General features: G+C 43.4%; 1 protein-coding gene across 2 annotated transcripts in view; it reads left to right on the forward strand.

Annotated features, from left to right (window-relative positions):
• The window catches only part of rptor (regulatory associated protein of MTOR, complex 1), a 432389-nt gene that overhangs the window by 98033 nt on the left and 314353 nt on the right, over nt 1–20003 (forward strand). For both annotated transcript variants that reach the window (XM_085963808.1, XM_085963809.1), the window contains exon 4: nt 11323–11481. In XM_085963808.1, the coding sequence (XP_085819934.1) occupies nt 11323–11481 (159 nt within the window). The remainder of the gene's footprint in view (nt 1–11322; nt 11482–20003) is intronic.

The raw sequence follows: 20003 nt of genomic DNA on the forward strand, positions 1-20003 counted from the left end.
TGTTTAATTTTCAACATCACCTCAAGTGGTCCAGAAAATCGATTCTATCGCCTCGGGGATGGCGACAGCAAATGTTGCAATTTCAATACCTAATAAAACTGCATGTGGACCGTAAACTGTTCTCCCCCAGAGGTCGGTCTCCAGATTGGGATTAAATGGGGGTGGGGGGTGGTTAGATTCATTTTTCTGTCAGTGCCAGCAATGTATTTGAAACCTAGTTTATAATGGAAAATGGGATCTAATTTGTGGTGTACTTGACCTTGGCTCCTCACAGTAAACATGCTATTCTGCTTCAAAATATTACTCAGTGAAATGATTACTGTAATCTTGGATCAATGCAGCAGTAGAGAGCTAGTACAAGGCAAGAATGCCTATGACCAATTCAAACAGCAGTCACCAATTTCACTGATCTATTTTAATCTTCAGAAGGCTGCAGAAGATGAGTACGTCCTGCTGGTTCCGGCTGGTGCAATTTATTCTGGGCCACACTGTGTAGAACATTATTAAAAGATGATTGATGAGGATTTAGGTACAAGCTGAGCAAATGTAAAGTTGCAATCATTTTTTTCTTTAGAGCTGGCTACTTTGGATATGCAGCAGAACAGTAAAATGAGGCATTAGTTGAAATGTGTTCAGTGACACAGCAGATTAAATGCATACCCTAATGCAAATCATTTTTCTCGTTGCAGATTCCCATTCTTCCTCCTCCTTTTCCTAGGCATGTTCCTTGGCCAGGAGATATAAGCCAGTGTTTTTTATTGCAGTCCGACAATGGTGGCACCTGATGAAAAAATTGTCCTGTTCTGTTCCCTCTCCTACCTAATGCTGCACCTCCTCTCAAAGAGGATTGAACTTTGTTGCATGGTGTGGGAGGGAGTAGCTGATTTTGTAATAGCTTTGTGGGATCAGGAATGCCCGGACAAAGCATACATCAAAATTTGGCCCCAGGTGCAGCAGCAGCTTTGGGTTGGAAGGGTGAGGTAGGAAGGACTGAGCCTGTGAACTCGGATAAGAGACCAGCGAAGAATGCCAGTTTATACAGGGGTAGGAGGAGAAAGGAGAGAAATCTTTAAGTGTAACGCAAAAGGAAGAAGGAAGTGACTCTGAACTAGGAAGGGAGAGGGTTTAATGAACCATTTAGCATTCCTTTAAAAAAAAAAAAATCATGATCAGGTTGAGCAAGAGGGTACCAGTATATAGCCTCCCCATCAATGAGGGAAAATCCTTGTAATCTTTGACACAATTTCTGCAGTTTCCTGATAACCCTACAAATGACCTGTAATTGACAGCTGGAAGTTCTGAAAGAGTGGTGGAGGTTGACTCCAGTATTCTGCTTGAAGTGCACTGCTGTGCCCTCGTCAAAACACACACAATCAGCTTTTAACCTGCCTTTCCTACTCTCAGCCGTGTCATTTTCAGTATTCAAGCGGTACACTATCATAATGAAGTACTCGGGACATTATTCTACTGGGGATTTTCCCCCCTAGGCCCCCTGTCCTGAAGGCAGTGATTCACGGTGGGGCAACCATGATATTCGACTCGGATGCCTGTTGGCGAACCTTTTTCGCTCCCGTTATTCTGCATGTAATTGGGAGCGGTATTGCACTGCAATTTTCGTGAAGCCATTCCGGAAATATTGTGTAGTATATGTGACACCAACTCAATGAGATGATGTGACTGCAGTAAGAATTTAGTGGCTGCAGGGTAACTGCTAGCAATCATCTCCAAATGAGCTTAAATCTCTTTGTTCTTTATGGCAAGCTTTCAGGGAGAATTCCATGTTGTGGATGTTTGGCTGATGCTTGGATTACATTGCAATAATCCTCCCATTAAAAGGAAATTGTGTTGTAAACTGCAAAGTTAAATTAAAAGATTCACCTACATGCTTCCTGATCATCTACGTTATACATTTTAGAGAATTATTTTAATGTAAATTGTACCGGTGGCATTGGTATCGATTTTTCATTTGCAATTTAGTTGATTTCATGTAGTATTCATTAAGTTTTAATGCAGCCACTGTGATGTACTGAGTTTGCAGTCGATCATGGGGCACAAAATAAACAATTCTGCAAAATAACGCTAATAAATATTTTTATTCATTCATGGGATGTGGGCGTCGCTGGCAAGGCCAGCATTTATTGCCCATCCCTGATTGCCCTTGAGAAGGTGGTGGTGAGCCGCCTTCTTGAACCGCTGCAAATGTACATGAATTGCTTTGTTTTTGAGCAACGCTTGCAATCAGTTTTGTTTAAGTTACCATTGCAGCTTACCACCTTTCTATGGCAAGAAACAGAGTGAAAGAATATTTAGTTCAGTGGTATTCACATTTGAGGCATTCAGAAGCTTCAACCTTTGATTCATCTGTAGCACTCATCTGGGCCTTGAACCAGGTTCTTCATAAGCTTACGTCTGCCCTGTTTTGACCCATGGACTGATTTATTAAATGACTTACTTTTCTGATTTCTTTCTGTAGTGTATGTGAGCTTTGAACCCTGGCAGTTCACCAATTCTATTGTGTTTTACTGGGACAGTCTTCAGGCCACATCTGAGCTTTTTCCTATTTGTCTCGGGTTGTGATGCTTAAATTACACACGCCACATGTGCTTCCGTCTGGGGAAGATAATTTTTCAAAGAGCATTTCTTTTCCATCTAGACAACAACTTGCATGTATTATAGTAGCTTTGAATTCGTAAACGCCCCAAAGCAATCTGCACAAGAAAAGTGGCGAAGGAGGAGTGGGAAAATGGATTGGCAGAGTTTTTTAAAAATTTGTTCATGAGATGTGGGCTTTGCTGGCAAGGCGAGCATTTATTGCCCATCCCTAATTGCTCTTAAGAAGGTGGTGGTGAGCTACCTTCTTGAACCGCTGCAGTCCATGTGGTGAAGGTACTCTCTCGGTGCTGTTTGGGAGGGAGTTCCAGGATTTTGACCCAGTGGCGATGAAGGAACAGGGTGGTGTGTGACTTGGAGGGGAACTTGGAGGTGGTGGTGTTCTCTTGCACCTGCTGCCCTTGTCCTTCTAGGTGGTAGAGGTCGTGGGTTTGGGAGGTGCTGCTGAAGAAGCTTTGGCGAGTTGCTGCAGTGCATCTTGTAAATGGTACACACTGCAGCCACGGTGTGCCGGTGGTGGAGGGAGTGAATGTTTAAGGTGGTGGCTGGGGTGCCAATCAAGCGGGCTGCTTTGTTCTTGAGTGTTGTTGGTGCTGCACTCATCCAGGCAAGTGGAGAGTATTCCATCACACTCCTGACTTGTGCCTTGTGGACGGTGGAAAGGCTTTGGGAAATCAGGAGGTGAGACACTTGCTGCAGAATACCCAGCCTCTGACCTGCTCTTGTTGCCACAGTATTTATGTGGCTGGTCCAGTTAAGTTTCTGGTCAATGGTGACCTCCAGGATGTTGAAGGTGGGGGATTCGGCGATGGTAATGCTGTTGAATGTCAAGGGGAGGTGGTTAGACTCTCGCTTGTTGGAGATAGTCATTGCCTGGCACTGTGTGGCGCAAATGTTACTTGCTACTTAGCAGCTCAAGCCTGAATGTCGTCCAGGTCTTGTTGCATGTGGGCATGGACTGCTTCATTATCTGAGGAGTTGCGAATGGCACTGAACACTGTGCAGTCATCCCCATTTTTGACCTTATTTTGGAGGAAAGGTCATTGATGAAGCAGCTAAAGATGCCCTGAGGAACACCTGCAACAATGTCCTGGGGCTGTGATGATTGACCTCCAAACACCACAACCATCTTCCTTTGTGCTAGGTATGACTCCGGCCAGTGGAGAGTTTTCCCCCTGATTCCCATTGACTTCAGTTTTACTAGGGCTCCTTGATGCCACACTCCGTCAAATGCTGCCTTGATGTCAAGGGCAGTCACTTTCACCTCGCCTGTGGAATTCAGCCCCTTTGTCCATGTTTGGACCAAGGCTGTAATGAGGTCGGGAGCCAAGTGGTCCTGGCGGAACCCAAACTGAGCATCAGTGAGCAGGTTATTTGTGAGTAGGTGCCGCTTGATAGCTCTGTCGATGATGCCTTCCATCACTTTGTTGATGTTTGAGAGTAGAATAATGGGGTGGTAATTGGCCGGGTTGGATTTGTCCTTTTTGTGGACGGGACATTCCTGGGCAGTTTTCCACATTGTCGGATAGATGCCAGTGTTGTAGCTGTACTGGAATAGCTTGGCTAGAGGCGCGGCTAGTTCTGGAGCACAAGTCTTCAGCACGACAGCCGGTATGTTGTCGGTGCCCATAGCCTTTGCTGTATCCAGTGCGCTCAGTCGTTTCTTGATATCACGTGGCGTGAATCGAATTGGCTGAAGACTGGCTTCTGTGATGGTGGGGACCTCAGGAGGAGGCCGATATGGATCATCCACTTGGCATTTCTGGCTGAAGATGGTTGCAAACGCTTTAGCCGTGTATTTTTGCACCCACGTGCTGGGCTCCACCATCATTGAGGATGGGGATATTCATTGAGCCCCCTCCTTCCGTTAGTTGTTTAATGGTCCACCACCATTCATGACTGGATGTGGCAGGACTGCAGAGCTTTGATCTGATCGGCTTAGTCCTGTCTATAGCATGCTGCTTCTGCTTTTTAGCATGCATGTAGTCCTGTGTTGCAGCTTCCCCAGGTTGGCACCACATTTTTAAGTACGCCTGGTGCTGCTCCTGGCATGCACTTCTACACTCCTTATTGAACCAGGGTTGGTCCCCGGCTTGATTGTAATAGTGGAGTGAGGGATATGCCGGGCCATGAGGTTGCAGATTGTGATGGGATACAATTCTGCTGCTGCTGATGGCTCACAGTGCCTCATGGATGCCCAGTTTTGAGCTGCTAGATCTGTTCTGAATCTATCCCATTTAGAACAATGGTAGTGCCACACAACATGATGGAAGGTGTCCTCAATGTGAAGACGGGACTTTGTCTCCACAATAACTGTACGGTGGTCACTGCTACCAATGCTGCAATGGACAGATGCATCTGTGACCGGTAGATTGGTGAGGACGAGGTCAAGTAGATTTTTTCCCTCTTGTTGGTTCTCTCACCACCTGTTGCAGGCCCAGTCTGGCAGTTATGTTCTTCAGGACTCGGCCAGCTCGGTCAGTAGTGGTGCTACCGAGCCACGCTTGGTGATGGGCATTGAAGTCCCCCACCCAGAGTACATTCTGTGCCCTTGCTACTCTCGGTGCTTCTTCCAAGTGGTGTTCAACATGGAGGAGTATTGATTCATCAGCTGATGTGGGGTGGTAGGTGGTAATTAGCCGGCGGTTTCCTTGTCCATGCTTGAGCTGAAGCCATGAGACTTCATGGGATCTGGAGTCAATGTTGAGGACTCCCAGGGCCACTCGTTCCCGACAGTATACCACTGTGCCACCACCCCTGGTGGGTCTGTCCTGCCGGTGGGACAGGACATACCCAGGGATGGTGATGGAGGAGTTTGGGACATTGGCTGAAAGGTATGATTCTGTGAGTATGACTATGTCAGGCTGTTGCTTGACTAGCCTGCGGGACAGCTCTCCCAATTTTGGCACAAGTCCCCAGATGTTGCTGAGGAGGACTTTGCAGGGTTGATTGGGCTGGGTGTGCCGTTGTCATGTCCGTAGCCAGTGCCGAGGTCGATGCCGGGTGGTCTGTCCGTTTTTAAAATTCTTATTATTTTCCGTAGCGGTTTGTTACAACTGAGTGGCTTGCTAGGCCATTTCAGAGGGCAGTTAAGAGTCAACCACATTGCTGTGGGTCTGGAGTCACATTGGCCAGACCAGGTAAATACGGCAGATTTCCTCCCCTAAAGGACATTAGTGAACCAGATGGGTTTTTCCGACAATCAGATTGTTTCATGGTCACCATTACTGATGCAAGCTTTTTATTCCAGATTTATTTAATTAACTGAATTTAAATTCCCCAGCTGCCATGGTGGGATTTGAACTCGCGTCTCCGGATCATTAGTTTCCAAATGCTGGATTGAGATGGCTGAAAGTGATGTTGCAGATTATAGTTTGGGGGGGTGGTGGGAGTGAGGGGGGGGTGCATGGTAAACTAAAGTTGGAACAATAGAGATTGCAAGCTTGACTGCATTGCAGGAGGAAGTTTTAGAATTAGTGGGGTGAGACTAAGGATTTCTAAATATGGAAGTCCGTATGGTGGAGGATAGAGAGCCATTGGAGACTGGTGAGAACAGTGGTGATAGACAAATGAGACAAAATCAAGTACAGGAAACTTCGCGATATCCGGCACCGACGGGACCGAGCTGCTGCCGATCTAACAAAACTTCCGGATAGACCAGTGCTAATGTTGAAGGATACAGAGGTTTTCATCTCCGTATCTGACAACAAACACTGTTGCTTAGCAACAGCTTGTAAACACTCGGCCCGTACCATGGAAGCGTCTTTGAAGCTGTTGCTAAGCTACAGAGACGCTTTCCAGAGCCTGACTGTGGGGGAAAAAAAAATGCTAGGAGAAGAAAAAAAACCTAACCAAAACGGCTGCTGATTTCTGCCGTTAGATCGAGGTTGCCGGACATACAACCTCCGGATAAACCAAAGTTTCCTGTACCTGTATAGTCACCAGTTGGTTGTATTTCATCTGGTAGCAACTTTAGATAAAACTAGCACTGCTTGTTAAGGCTTGTCCGCATCTGGAAAGGGAAAATAGGTTAAATTTCTGAGACCCCATATCAGAATTGCTGAAGGGCTTACACCAGAAACCTTAACTTGTCTAATTTATTACAGACTTCTAGTATTTGCCGCGTTTTCTTTATCTCCACCTATCTTTTTGGTACACTTCATTTGTACCGAGGATGTTTGATATGATCTTGACTTTTTGAATTTAGATCATCTTTGACAAGTTATTTCTATTCTACCATTTCTTTCTCTCGTCATGTGCAGTGTTTGAAGCTTTTTATTTGTTTTTGTATCAAGTGAATGTTCTGTATCTTACGCCAAAGGACGAAGCCAATGTGAGGCCTTGCATGCAACGTGGCCTGTGGCTTCCTTGTTGCTATTGTGAAGAGGAAAAGTTTTAAAAGAAAACACTCAAGAGCCTGTTTACATAAAGGCCTGTGGAGGTTTAATTACTTTTCAAGAATGATGTACCCATACAAAAGGGGAAAGGGATGGCAACGAAGGGGGAGGGGATAAACGCAATGGGTGGCATGGAAGGGGTGGTTAGGGGAGGGGCAATGAATGATGAAGGGAGGTGCAGTGGATGCCAGTGATGGTGGATGTTCTTACCATGGAGGGAGTGCAGCGAAGATTCACCAGACTGATACCTGGGATGGCAGGAATGACGTATGAGGAGAGATTGGGTCGATTGGGCTTATACTCACTGGAGTTTAGAAGAATGAGAGGGGATCTCATTGAAACTTATAAAATTCTAACAGGACTGGACAGACTGGATGCAGGAAGGATGTTCCCGATGGCCGGGGGAGTCCAGAACCAGGGGTCACAGTCTAAGGATAGGGTAAGCCATTTAGGACAGAGATGAGGAGGAATTTCTTCACCCAGAGAGTGGTGAACCTGTGGAATTCTCTACCACAGAAGGCAATAGAGGCCAATTCATTAAATATGTTCAAGAAGGAGTTGGATATATTTCTTAAGGCTAAAGGGATCAAGGAATAATGGGAGAAGGCAGGGACAGGGTACTGAATTTGGATGATCAGCCATGATCTCATTGAATGGCGGAGCAGGCTCGAGGGGCCGAATGGCCTACTCCTGCTCCTATCTTCTATGAACAGGGAGGGGGAAATGGCAAGAAGGTTGAAAATGAATAATGGAACTAAGAGGGGAATGAATCGCAATGAAGGGAGTGGAAGCGGCAATGGGTGGGAATAAGGACTATCAATATGGGGAATAGATACTATTGAGGGAGGAATGAGTGTCATTGAAGATGAGCGAAGAAGGGGTATTGGATCGCCCTGAAGGAGGAAATGGGAGGAGTGGATTGCACTGAAAGGAAAAGGGAGAGGCCGAAGCTGAGAGCAGTGCTTTGAAGTGGGGGAAGGAAGGGAAATGCTAGAATTAACTTGTGGGGAGTGGAGGGAATGTCTGCATTAATTGGAAGCAGAGTACCAGCTTGAATTCAGGGGAAAGAGAGCAGAGTGCCAGGATGAATTGAATGGGGAAGTTGTAGAAGAGTGCCAACATAAACTGGGAATGTTGGAGGAGGAGGAGACAGTATCCCTCTGAGAGGGTGTGGAGTTGGACAGGGTACAGTGTCTCTGCACTGGATTTAGAGGAGGTATAGTTCCTTTGTGAACTGGATGAAGGCGTTGGATGTGGGAGTGAGACTTTTTTTGGGGGGGGGGGGGGGGGAAGTGATGGTCTGAGTGGTCCACTGAAAATTCGAATGTCACTTTTTTCTTTTTAGGTTTAAAAAAATCTAATTATATGATGTATAAAAGTGCTTAAAATTAGCCAGAATGCATCCGTTATAATTCAACCTTTTCCCGGGATTTTCTCGATTTGTGCCTGCACTCCCTAGACTGTTCACCAATTTTGCACCTTCAACATTTGGATTGCTCGCTTCAAGGCTTTCAGATACTTTATGTGGAGCAATGCTGTGGCTACCTACAGTATGTTACAAAAACCCATGTAACTGCTTACTTTTACATTTCATAGTCTTGTGTTCAAAGCCATTCTTTAAGGTGTTAGCTTCTTTGATGTTGTTGGCCACCTTTGCTTAATACTGTAGGTTGGTGTGTATAAGAGTGCTGACTGGTATTAAAACATTTTAGTGATTATTAATTGCAAACTGTGAATTCAAATTTTAAGATAACTAATGAAATATTAGTATTTGGACCCAGCTTTGAAGTTCAAAGCTGTGGATATGCTGAATTTTATAACTTGTACTGAAGGCCAGTTCAGTGATGTGTGAATTTTTTCCAAAGCTCTATATCCACATGTACTGGCCAATACACAGCATGTTGCTTTGTTAAATATTATACAAGTGGTGTACATAGGCTTAGTAGAATAAACACTGAAGTAGATGGTGTCATAAGCCACATTGTCACTTATCTATCTTTTAAAAAGACTCGAACATTAATGGTGCCATCTTTTAATCCAGAAAACTTGACCAAACTATCATGCATAATCTTGCGATGAAAAAGTGCATAAATGACATTGAGGTCCATCTTGTTGATTAGATGCTGCAGTGCCAGAGTGACTTAACATTTGATTTTAATGAAGCCTTCATTATCGGATTGACGAGAAAACATGGCTCTCATTACAATATGGCCCAATTATGACGATATCACTTGCACCTTGCCACTTTCAAATGTTTTGCATCAAAAGCCTATTAGTCTAGTGTTAACATTAGAAGTAGGATTGCAAGACTGAGGTCTCAGTAGGCATTAGAAATATGAGAGCCCTTTGATGCTTAAGTAATGTATTGAAGACGACCTCATTTAAAAGTCATCAGGCAATGCTAAAAATTAATTGCTGCCTTTTCACCAACTTGCATATCTTTTTGTGGCAGTAGTTCCACGGTTGCTCTGAACAATGATTGCATGCAAAATAACAACAGAAAATGCTGGAAAAACTCAGCAGGTCAGGCAACATCCGTGGAGAGAAATTTGAGTTGACGTTTCGGGTTGGACCCTTCTACAAAACTGGAAAGAAAAGAAACTAGATCGGAGGCAGGGCTGCGATCGGACAAAAGAATAAAAGAAACAAAAGAAGTAAAAGAGATTAGAAGCTAGACGAGATAGTAATAGGCTGGGATTAGGTGTAAAGTGTACTGGCAGGGCAAAAGATAGCTGCCAGGTGTGAGAGAGAAACAAAAGGAAAGGGGGGGGGGGGGGGGGAAAGGAGTGGAACAATTACAAGAGAAAATGAAATGGGGGCCGAGCTTATGATCTGAAATTGTTGAACTCGATATTGAGTCCGGAAGGCTGCAGACTGCCTAATCGGAAGATGAGGTGCTGTTCCTCGAGTTTACGTTGAGCTTCCGTGGAACAATACAAGAGGCCAAGGACGGTGAGGTCCGAGTGGGAATGGAGCGGTGAATTAAAATGACAGGCGACCGGAAGCTCGGGGTCACCCTTACGGACTGAACGGAGGTGTTCCGCAAAGCGGTCACCTCACCGCTCCATTCCCACTCGGACCTCACCGTCCTTGGCCTCTTGTATTGTTCCACGGAAGCTCAACGTAAACTCGAGGAACAGCACCTCATCTTCCGATTAGGCAGTCTGCAGCCTTCCGGACTCAATATCGAGTTCAACAATTTCAGATCATAAGCTCGGCCCCCATTTCATTTTCTCTTGTAATTGTTCCACTCCTTTCCTCCCCCCCCCCCTTTCCTTTTGTTTCTCTCTCACACCTGGCAGCTATCTTTTGCCCTGCCAGTACACTTTACACCTAATCCCAGCCTATTACTATCTCGTCTAGCTTCTAATCTCTTTTACTTCTTTTGTTTCTTTTATTCTTTTGTCCGATCGCAGCCCTGCCTCCGATCTAGTTTCTTTTCTTTCCAGTTTTGTAGAAGGGTCCAACCCGAAACGTCAACTCAAATTTCTCTCCACGGATGTTGCCTGACCTGAGTTTTTCCAGCATTTTCTGTTGTTATTTCGGATTTCCAACATCTGCAGTATTTTGCTATCGTACTAATGATTGCATGCAGTGTGATACCACATATTGGTTATGCAAACAAGCAGTAGTAGCTAAGCATTACTTTGGTGCAGATGAAGATCAGTGGCACTACTGGGGAATAGCTGGAGGAAAATTGAAATTGTGAACACCCAAGTAAACATTGGAAAATAGTCTTATACAGAGTTAGAATAGAATGTATTTATTAATTGGTAACAATGATACAAATCAGTAACTTCACATTTCTTTTTCGCCTTCCTCCCTCCTCCCCCTTCGCCCGCCTCCGCCTCCGCCCCGCCCCTCCGCCCCGCCCCCCTCCACCCCGCCCCCCCTCCGCCCCCTCCGCCCCCGCCCCCCGCCCCCCCCCCATCGCTGCTCGCTCCTCCCCCCTCCCTTCCCCCTTATTTCATGCACTTGCCTGCTTGAAGTTTACTACCAGAAGCTGAATTTGTCCCTGTTGTAATGCGCATCAATCAATCCAGCACCCATAGAGCAGTAATCAAGAATAACATTTAGATCTTGGTGACAATGGGTCATTTGGAATTTATATTGTTTCTTGTGCCCATGGTTGTACCGTGTAATTTTTATAAGAAAACATTGTTATCCCAGCTTCCTTATTCCATTCTCCCCCCACCCCCCCCCACCCCCGCTAAAAACAGCATGTCGTTAGCAAGAAATGGGTTTTACAAATTCTGCATTTACACTTGTCAAATCTTGTGCTGCTTATTAATAAATACACTCTCCCTTTCAACAGGCCCGATATAAGCAGAGCCTGGATCCAACGGTGGATGAGGTTAAAAAACTCTGCACCTCCCTCAGACGTAATGCCAAGGAAGAGCGTGTGCTTTTCCATTATAATGGACATGGAGTGCCAAGACCCACAGTAAATGGTGAAATCTGGGTATTCAATAAGGTAACCAATATTTTCGGTATTTTGCACCAAGCTATCTTACATTTATTGAATGAGCTTGTGTGCAGTAATAACGTCTGAATGTTGCAGGTTGGGTCAGCATAGTTAATCATCAAACGGGACCACCTGTGTAACTCTTCACACTTCAATGAGTCAATTATGAAATTCAATGGATTTTTATTATTTCTTTGAATTGTGCGAATTTGAGGTCAGTGAGTGAGTGACACGTGATACTGTATGGAGTAAGCTAGAATTATTTAAACATAGAAACACAGAAGATAGGAGCAGGAGTAGGTCATTCGGCCCCTCGAGCCTGCTCCGCCATTTAATGAGATCATGGCTGATCATCCAAATTCAGTACCCTGTCCCTGCTTTCTCCCCATATCCCTTGATCCCTTTAGCCTTAAGAAATATATCTAACTCCTCCTTGAATATATTTAATGAATTGGCCTCAACTGCCTTCTGTGCTAAGAGAATTCCACAGGTTCACCACTGTCTGGGTGAAGAAATTCCTTCTCATCTCTGTCCTAAATGGCTTACCCCTTATCTTTAGAATGTGACCTCTGGTTCTGGACTCCCCCGCCATCGGGAACATCCTTCCTGCATCTAGTCTGTCTAGTCTTGTTAGAATTTTATAAGTTTCAATGGGATCCCCTCTCATTCTTCTAAACTCCAGCGAATATAAGCCCAATCGACCCAATCTCTCCTCATACATCATTCCTGCCATCCTAGGTATCAGTCTGGTGAATCTTCGCTGCACTCCCTCCATGGCAAGAACATCCTTCCTCGGATAAGGCGACCAAAACTGCATACACTACACAAGGTGTGGTCTCACCAAGGCCCGATACAACTGCAGCAAGACATCCTTGCTCCTGTACTCGAATCCTTTCGCTATGAAGGCCAACATACCATTTGCCGCATTAACCGCCTGCTGCACCTGCATGCTTACCTTCAGCGACTGGTGCACAAGGACACCCAGGTCTCATTGCACTTCCCCTTCTCCCAATCTATTGCCGTTCAGATAATCTGCCTTCCTGTTTTTGCCACCAAAGTGGATAACCTCGCATTTATCCACATTATACTGCATCTGCCCAATCAACCAACCTGTCCAAATCATACTGGAGTTTCTCGGCATCCTCCTCACTGCACACACGCCCACCCAGCTTTGTGTCGTCTGCAAACTTGGAGATATTACATCTAGTTCCCTCGTCTGGATCATTAATATATATTGTGAATAGCTGGGGTCCTAGCACCGATCCCTGCGGTACCCCACTAGTCACTGGCCTGCCACTCGGAAAAAGACCCGTTTATTCCAACTCTTTGCTTCCTGTCTGCCAACCAGTTCTCTATCCAAGTCAGTACCTTACCCCCAATCCTATGTGCTTTAACTTTACACGCTAATCTCTTATGTGGGACCTTATCGAAAGCCTTCTGAAAGTCCAAATACACCACATCCACTGGTTCTCCCTTATCTATTCTACCAGTTACATCCTCAAAAAATTCCAGTAGATTAGTCAAGCACGATTTACCTTTTGTAAATCCATGTTGACTTTGTCCGATCCTGTCACTGTTTTCCAAGTGCTCTGCTATTACATCTTTTATAATGGACTCTAGCATTTTTCCCACTACCGATGTCAGGCTTACCGGTCTATAATTCCCTGTTTTCTCTCTACCACCTTTTTTGAATAGTGGGGTTACATTAGCTACCTTCCAATCCATGGGAACTGTTCCAGAGTCTATTGAATTTTGGAAGATGACCAGCAATGCATCTACTATTTCTAGGGCCACTTCCTTAAGTACCCTAGGATGTAGATTATCAGGCCCTGGGGATTTATCGGCCTTCAATGCCGTCACATTCCCTAACACCATTTCCCTACAAATACTGATTTCATTCAGTTCCTCCCTCTCATTAGACCCTATGTTCCCCGACATCTCTGGGAAGTTATTTGTGTCCTCCTTTGTGAAGACAGAACCAAAGTATGTATTTAATTGGTCTGCCATTTCTTTGTTCCCCATTATAAATTCCCCTGATTCTGACTGCAAGGGACCTACGCTTGACTTCACCAATCTTTTTCTCTTCACATATCTATAGAAGCTTTTACAGTCAGTTTTTATGTTCCCTGCTTTTTCTGGCCAATTTATATTTCCTCTCAATGGATCTTACGGTATCCCTAATTTCCCTTGTTAGCCACGGTTGAGTCACCTTTTTTGTTTTATTTTTATGCCAAACCGGGATGAACAAATTCTGTAGTTCATCCATGCGATCTTTAAATGTTTGCCATTGCTTATCTACCGTCAACCATTTAAGTAACGTTCCCTAATCCATCCTAGCCAACTCACGCCCCATAGCATCGTAGTTTCCTTTATTTAAATTCAGGACCCTAGTCTCTGAGTCAAATACTTCACTCTCCATCTTAATGAAGAATTCTATCATATTATGATTGCTCTGCCCCAAGGGGCCTCGCACAACAAGAATGCTAATTAATCCTTTCTCATTACATAATACCCAGTCTAAGATGGCCTGATCTCTAGTTGGTTCCTCGACATATTGGTCCAGGAAACCATCCCGTAAACACTCCAGGAATTCCTCCTCCACAGTATTGTTACTAATTTGGTTAGCCCAATCTATATGTAGATTAAAGTCACCCATGATAACTGCTGTGCCCTTATTGCACGCGTCTCTAATTTCCTGTTTAATGCCATCCCCAACCTCAGCATTACTGTTTGGGGGTCTGTAACAGCTTAAAGTAAGAGTTTTTAAAAAATAAATTGTGCACACTGCATAAGGATGGTATATGACAATGTAAACTAGGTCTTTCCGATGGCTGGTGACTAATTTCTGGCGCTGGCTTGGTGGAAGGCGAGTGTAAGTGACTGGTATGTGAAATATGGTTCATATACAAGGTACAGGAAACTTTCGTTTATGTCCGGAACGCTCTATCCACCGGCAAAATTCAGGAGTCGGTTCAGATAAGTTTTTTTTAGTTTTTGTTGCTTTTTTTTTCCAGTCGAGGCTCTGCAAGCGTCTAGCTGAAGCTGTTGCTTAGCTACAGAGACGCTTGCAAGCTGCGCCGACTGTTTTGAGGCTGTTGGGTTTGTTGCTAGATACGGAGCTCAGAAGCTCCGTATGTTTTAACATTACCGCTCGTTTCTCCGGCAATTTTGTTCCACCGGCAACAGCTCGGTCCCGTCAGTGCCGGATATCAGAAAGTTTCCTGTATAAACCATGAAAATCTGTGCATGTGTAAAATGTAATGTTGTCTATCTGCCTAGCCATGTACACTAATTGATAAATGACCTGGTTGCACATTGTATATCTGTATATATAGCGGTTGGATATGTATTATGCAGTTCCTGAAAAATGAATTCATGATTTTAGGCTATCTAGGGGACAAGTTGAGGGCAAAGTCAACTGCTTGCACTAAGGGGAGGAAAATCAGAGGGCAAGTCACTGTGCATGGCATTGCTTTCTTTACAGCAGCCTGTCTGGAGCATCATTGGTGGAGACCTCAAAATAGGTGGCCTGTCCTTCTGTTGGAGAATGTACTGTGATATGTGGGATAAAAAACAACTTTATATATGATGGATGGGAGAGGAAAAAGAGATTAATGGGATTTTAAACTTAGCAAGTCATTTGCTATTTGGTCTGGGGTTAACCTGGGGGATGTGCTGTGATCATGTGTGAACAGTACATGTGTTTCTAGCCATGTCCTTAATAGCTTCTGTTTAGGATAACATTCCCTACAGTTTTAGTTTTCACAGATCAGGATGGGATTAATCTGGCTTGTAGCCAATTGCTCAAACTGACAAAACATTTATAGCTTTTGTCAGCACGGAACTACCTCACAATCCCAAGGTAACTTGATGTAGTGTCAAGTTGTTTAAACAGTGGATCAGTAGGCAAGTACTTGTAACCTTAATGCGCAAAACCTTCAGGAAAGTTTGCAACCAGACCCCTTGCATACAAGTATGTTTGCTGGGGTTTGCTGCTAGTGTAAACACTGTGATTTGAGATGGAGTGTCAGGGTAACAAACTTTTCCTTGGAAGGGAAGAGAAATTCAAGGCAAACACAATTGGAACTGTGGTAACATACTGTTACTGGCAAAGGCTTGGGAGAGGTACCTATCCACCCACTGTTATGGAATAGTGCATGGTGTGGAGCAAGGAATAAAAATAGCTATCAATATCATAGTATTTTTGTTTGACCCGTTATTGTAGAAGTTAATAGAGAAAGTTTTAATTGACCTATCTGCATATTTATTTTGAGTCTAATTTGTATAATTCATTCACCTTCAACAGCACAACCATTATATCCTTCAGGTTCAGGTTTAAATTGTCCCTTGTGTTTTTAACCGCATGTGCTTCTGAGTATCAGAGATAAGCCAGCAAAGCTGATATGCAGATTTTGGCTTCCAGTTTAAAATTATTAGAATTTTTGATTTTCAATTTTTTTTAACTATTGCATTTTTGAACAAATACTTTTCCGCAAGTCATCCAATTGGTGTCTCTTTCCAAAGCTCAATCCATTCAGAAGGTATAAGAGAAGCTTAATGGATAAATCCTGAAGCTATTGAAGTACGTTTATGAAAATGTAAAAGCTCTTCCAATTTTAAAGAGGGATGACAGTACAGTTTTCTGAAATTTGGCCATCTGTATAGTCAGGATTTGGTTTGAATCTAATGCAAAAATGCACTATATTCCAGATTAGATATCTATTTTGTACTATGTTACAAAAATAGGACTTTGTTTTTCAAGTAAAACAAATTGTGTTTTAAGTTGCCTTGTTGGTAATAAAGAAGAGTTCTGATTAACTGAGAACTATTGTAAGATGTCCAATAAACTGGGGTAATCTCACGAGCTGCTGTGAAGTGAAGCTCATAGTATAGTAACTGAATATTTTACACTTGGACTGTTTTATTTGGTTCAATGGCAATAAATGCAATAGTATACATTTAGGTTTCAGTACTCCGCTTTGTGTAATATTTAAATAGTCTTGGATTTAAAGCTGCAACAAATTCCTCTCAGATCTTAAATTTCATATTTCAAAGGATGATGGCTCAATACAGTGGTCCATTTTTGAATGAAGTTGCATTTGGATCAATGCAGCTTTGCATTCTTTTGCTCAACCCCATTTTAGTCTCTACAGTGTAGGGAATACACAAATGCTGGCTTTGTCTCACTCTGACATGTCATGGCATACGCTCATTGGCTTTACTCTTTTTTCTGCAGTTCCTTGGTTTACATAGATGTTGAGCAGAATATTTCCTGAAGGCTATCTGGATGGGTTTTAAAGTTGCTAACGCTAAAGTGATGAGACTTCTTGCTAGTCCACGGTCCAATCTTTCTCCACACCACATAATTCTCTCCTTTTGACCACGAGCTTGCATTTGTTTTTTAAAAATACTGTGGCAAATTGGACACTATATATGGTTGTTTTTTTTTTAACCTGATAATATTACCATAAGGCAAACTAGTACTTGAACTCTGCACAAGCATGAGCGAAATGCCATAAATCAGACAAAGGACAGTTTCTTCTCCACTCCATCAGCAATATTGGGTCTTAGGATAGTTCTATCAACAACGCTTGCACCTCATTAACTTTCAATTAGCTGAAGATGTGGAACACCTGCAGAAATGGTTGGACAATCAAAATTGACCCATTGACCCTAGAGTCTGTTAAGCAAAGGATTCAGTCGGTCAGGGAACTTTTCTTTGGCTAATTTCATGAACAGGTCTTTGGGGATAGCATTTTCAATCATAAACATTTGCTGACATGTTGTACAAGCTTTAATTGAAATGCTAACCTGATGGAGAAAGATTGATTGTCTAAGCTGCTCTGAAATGATGCTTTGGTCATAGGTTATGGTAATTAAATGGGAGGCTTTGTTGTTTCAGTTTTTAAGATGATTTTGAGTGTTTGAAGGATCACGCTTTTTTTTAACAGTCTTTGGAGACGGGTGAAAAACGTTTAAAATGTTGAAACGTGGAGTAGAATAATCCAATAGTTAACACACAAGTATAAGGCAGTAGAAGTTTGCGAAATCGAATTCAAGTGTAAGTACTTGTAAGTGTTAGCTGAAAGTCAAAGAATAGGTCTGCTGGCAAACCAGGAAAGGTTACAGACAACTTGCCAAAACTATACCTTGGAGATGGAACCAGTTGCTGCTAGGGAGGTAGCAGTACCTGATCAGAGGTTGTATGTCTTTTTTCCTATCCAAGTTATAGACTTCATCAGGAAATGTGATCTGTTACTTTGCTACACAAGTTGTAAAAGGTTATAACAACAGAAAATGCTGGAAAAACTCAGCAGGTCAGGCGGCATCTGTGGAGAGAAATTTGAGTTGACGTTTCGGGTTGAACCCTTCTTCAAAACTGGAAAGAAAAGAAAATAGGTTAGCTTTGCCAAGCATATAATGTAGTCCTCAACATCATGGCATAATAATAGCATTCAATTTCAGGTTGAACCCGATTAATGTTAGCATTATGAAACTGTCATTGTACTGATTGTGATGATTGCATTAACAACTGTATTATCCTCGCCCGTGCAGACATCGAGAAATAAATAAGTAGTTAGCAATGTACAAAATTGTATTCTGTTCTGCCCTTGATGTTTTTGAGGTAATCCCAGTAAAATCAACCAGTGTTATACGAATGGCTAAACTGGCTGGATCTGTTTAACTGAGACAGTTTATGTAGAATGACTTTAGATCCAAATCAGTTATCACTTATATAAATCCATTTTTGGCGCATCTTTTGGAAGGCAGCAAAAAATACATTACAGGGGCGATGACGTTTTAGTTTGCCACGTCAAAACATAACAATTAGAGTATCTGTGCAGCAAGATTTTAAGATTGTACTCGCATCCTTTTCTCAAATGTTGGAATGTAATTTTGAAAGACCTTTGAAATTGGGTACACTGTGTAAAAGGTACCGCTGGAGTAAAGAACATCTGTTGCATCCTATTGCAATGTGTACTAATTATTTTACGCTCTTGCCTGCAGTAGGTGACCTGATTTCACAAACTGGGTTATTTTTTTTTTAATCCCAAATTGAAAGCAAAGTTTTGAGGAAATACATTTTCTGTGTTTATGTTTTGAGACTGGCCATAACCTCCGAGTATCTGATGCAATTCATTGTGTATGCATCATAATATCTATAAGATTCCAAGTGGTCTCGGCAATATTCTTTTATTTTCCAGAGTAATTTAATTAAGTATTTTTTTTTACAACCACAATATTGCAACCCTTTCACACAATCAAGATTTCAATAAAACTAATATTAGTTAAACTGTGAAATGTATTTTCAGTTGCGGGATTGGTAATGTAGTGGTTGTTTGTTGGGCGAGTAATCTAGAAGTCTGGACTAATAATCTAGAGAGCATGAGGTCAAATCCCACTCCGCTCCTGACCTCATTACAGCCTTGGTCCAAACATGGACAGAAGAGCTGAACTCAAGAGGTGAGGTGAGAGTGACTGCCCCAGACATCAAGGCAGCATTTGATCGAGTGTGGCATCAAGGAGCCCTAGCAAAACTGAAGTCAATGGGAATCGAGGGGAAAACTCTCCATTGGTTGGAATCATACCTAGCACAAAGGAAGTTGGCTGTGGTTGTTGGAGGTCATTCATCTCAATCACATGACATCACTGCAGGAGTTCCTCAGGGTAGTGTCCTAGGCCCAACCATCTTCAGCTGTTTCATCAATGACCTTCCCTCCATCATAAGGTCAGAAGTGGGGATGTTCGCTGATGATTGCACACTGTTCACCATTCGAGACTCGTCAGATACTGACGCAGTCCGTGTCCATATGCAGCAAGACCTGGACAACATTCAGACTTGGGCTGACAAGTGGCAAGTAACATTCACACCACACAAGTGCCAGGTAATGACCATCTCCAACAAGCGAGGCTCTAACCATCTCCCCATGACATTCAATGGCATTACCATCGCTGAATCCCCCACTATCATCCTGGGGGTTACCATTGATCAGAAACTGAACTGGACCAGCTATATAAATACTGTGGCTACAAGAGCAGGCCAGAGGCTGGGAATTCTGCGGCGAGTGTCTCGCCTCCTGACTCCCCAAAGTCTTTCCACCATCTACAAGGCACAAGTCAGGAGCGTGATGGAATACTCTCCACTTGCCTGGATGAGCGCAGCTCCAACAACACTCAAGAAGCTTGACACCATTCAGGATAAAGCAGCCCGCTTCCAAACCCGCGACCTCTACCACTTAGAAGGACAAGGGCAGCAGACGCATGGGAACATCACCACCTACAAGTTCCCCTCCAAGCCACACACCATCCTGACTTGGACCTGTATCGCCGTTCCTTCACTGTCGCTGGGCCAAAATCCTGGAACTCCCTTCCTAACAGCATTGTGGGTGTACCTACACCATATGGACTGCAGCGGTTCAAGAAGGCGGCTCACCACCATCTTCTCAAGGGCAATTAGGGATGGGCACTAAATGCAGGCCTAGCCAGCAACACCCACATCCCATCAATGATTTAAAAAAAAAAAAAAAAAA

The sequence above is a fragment of the Somniosus microcephalus genome, chromosome 21, assembly GCF_052327205.1.
Source record: "Somniosus microcephalus isolate GS21.2 chromosome 21, FLI_Smic_1.0, whole genome shotgun sequence".
Classification (NCBI taxonomy): Eukaryota; Metazoa; Chordata; class Chondrichthyes; order Squaliformes; family Somniosidae; genus Somniosus; species Somniosus microcephalus.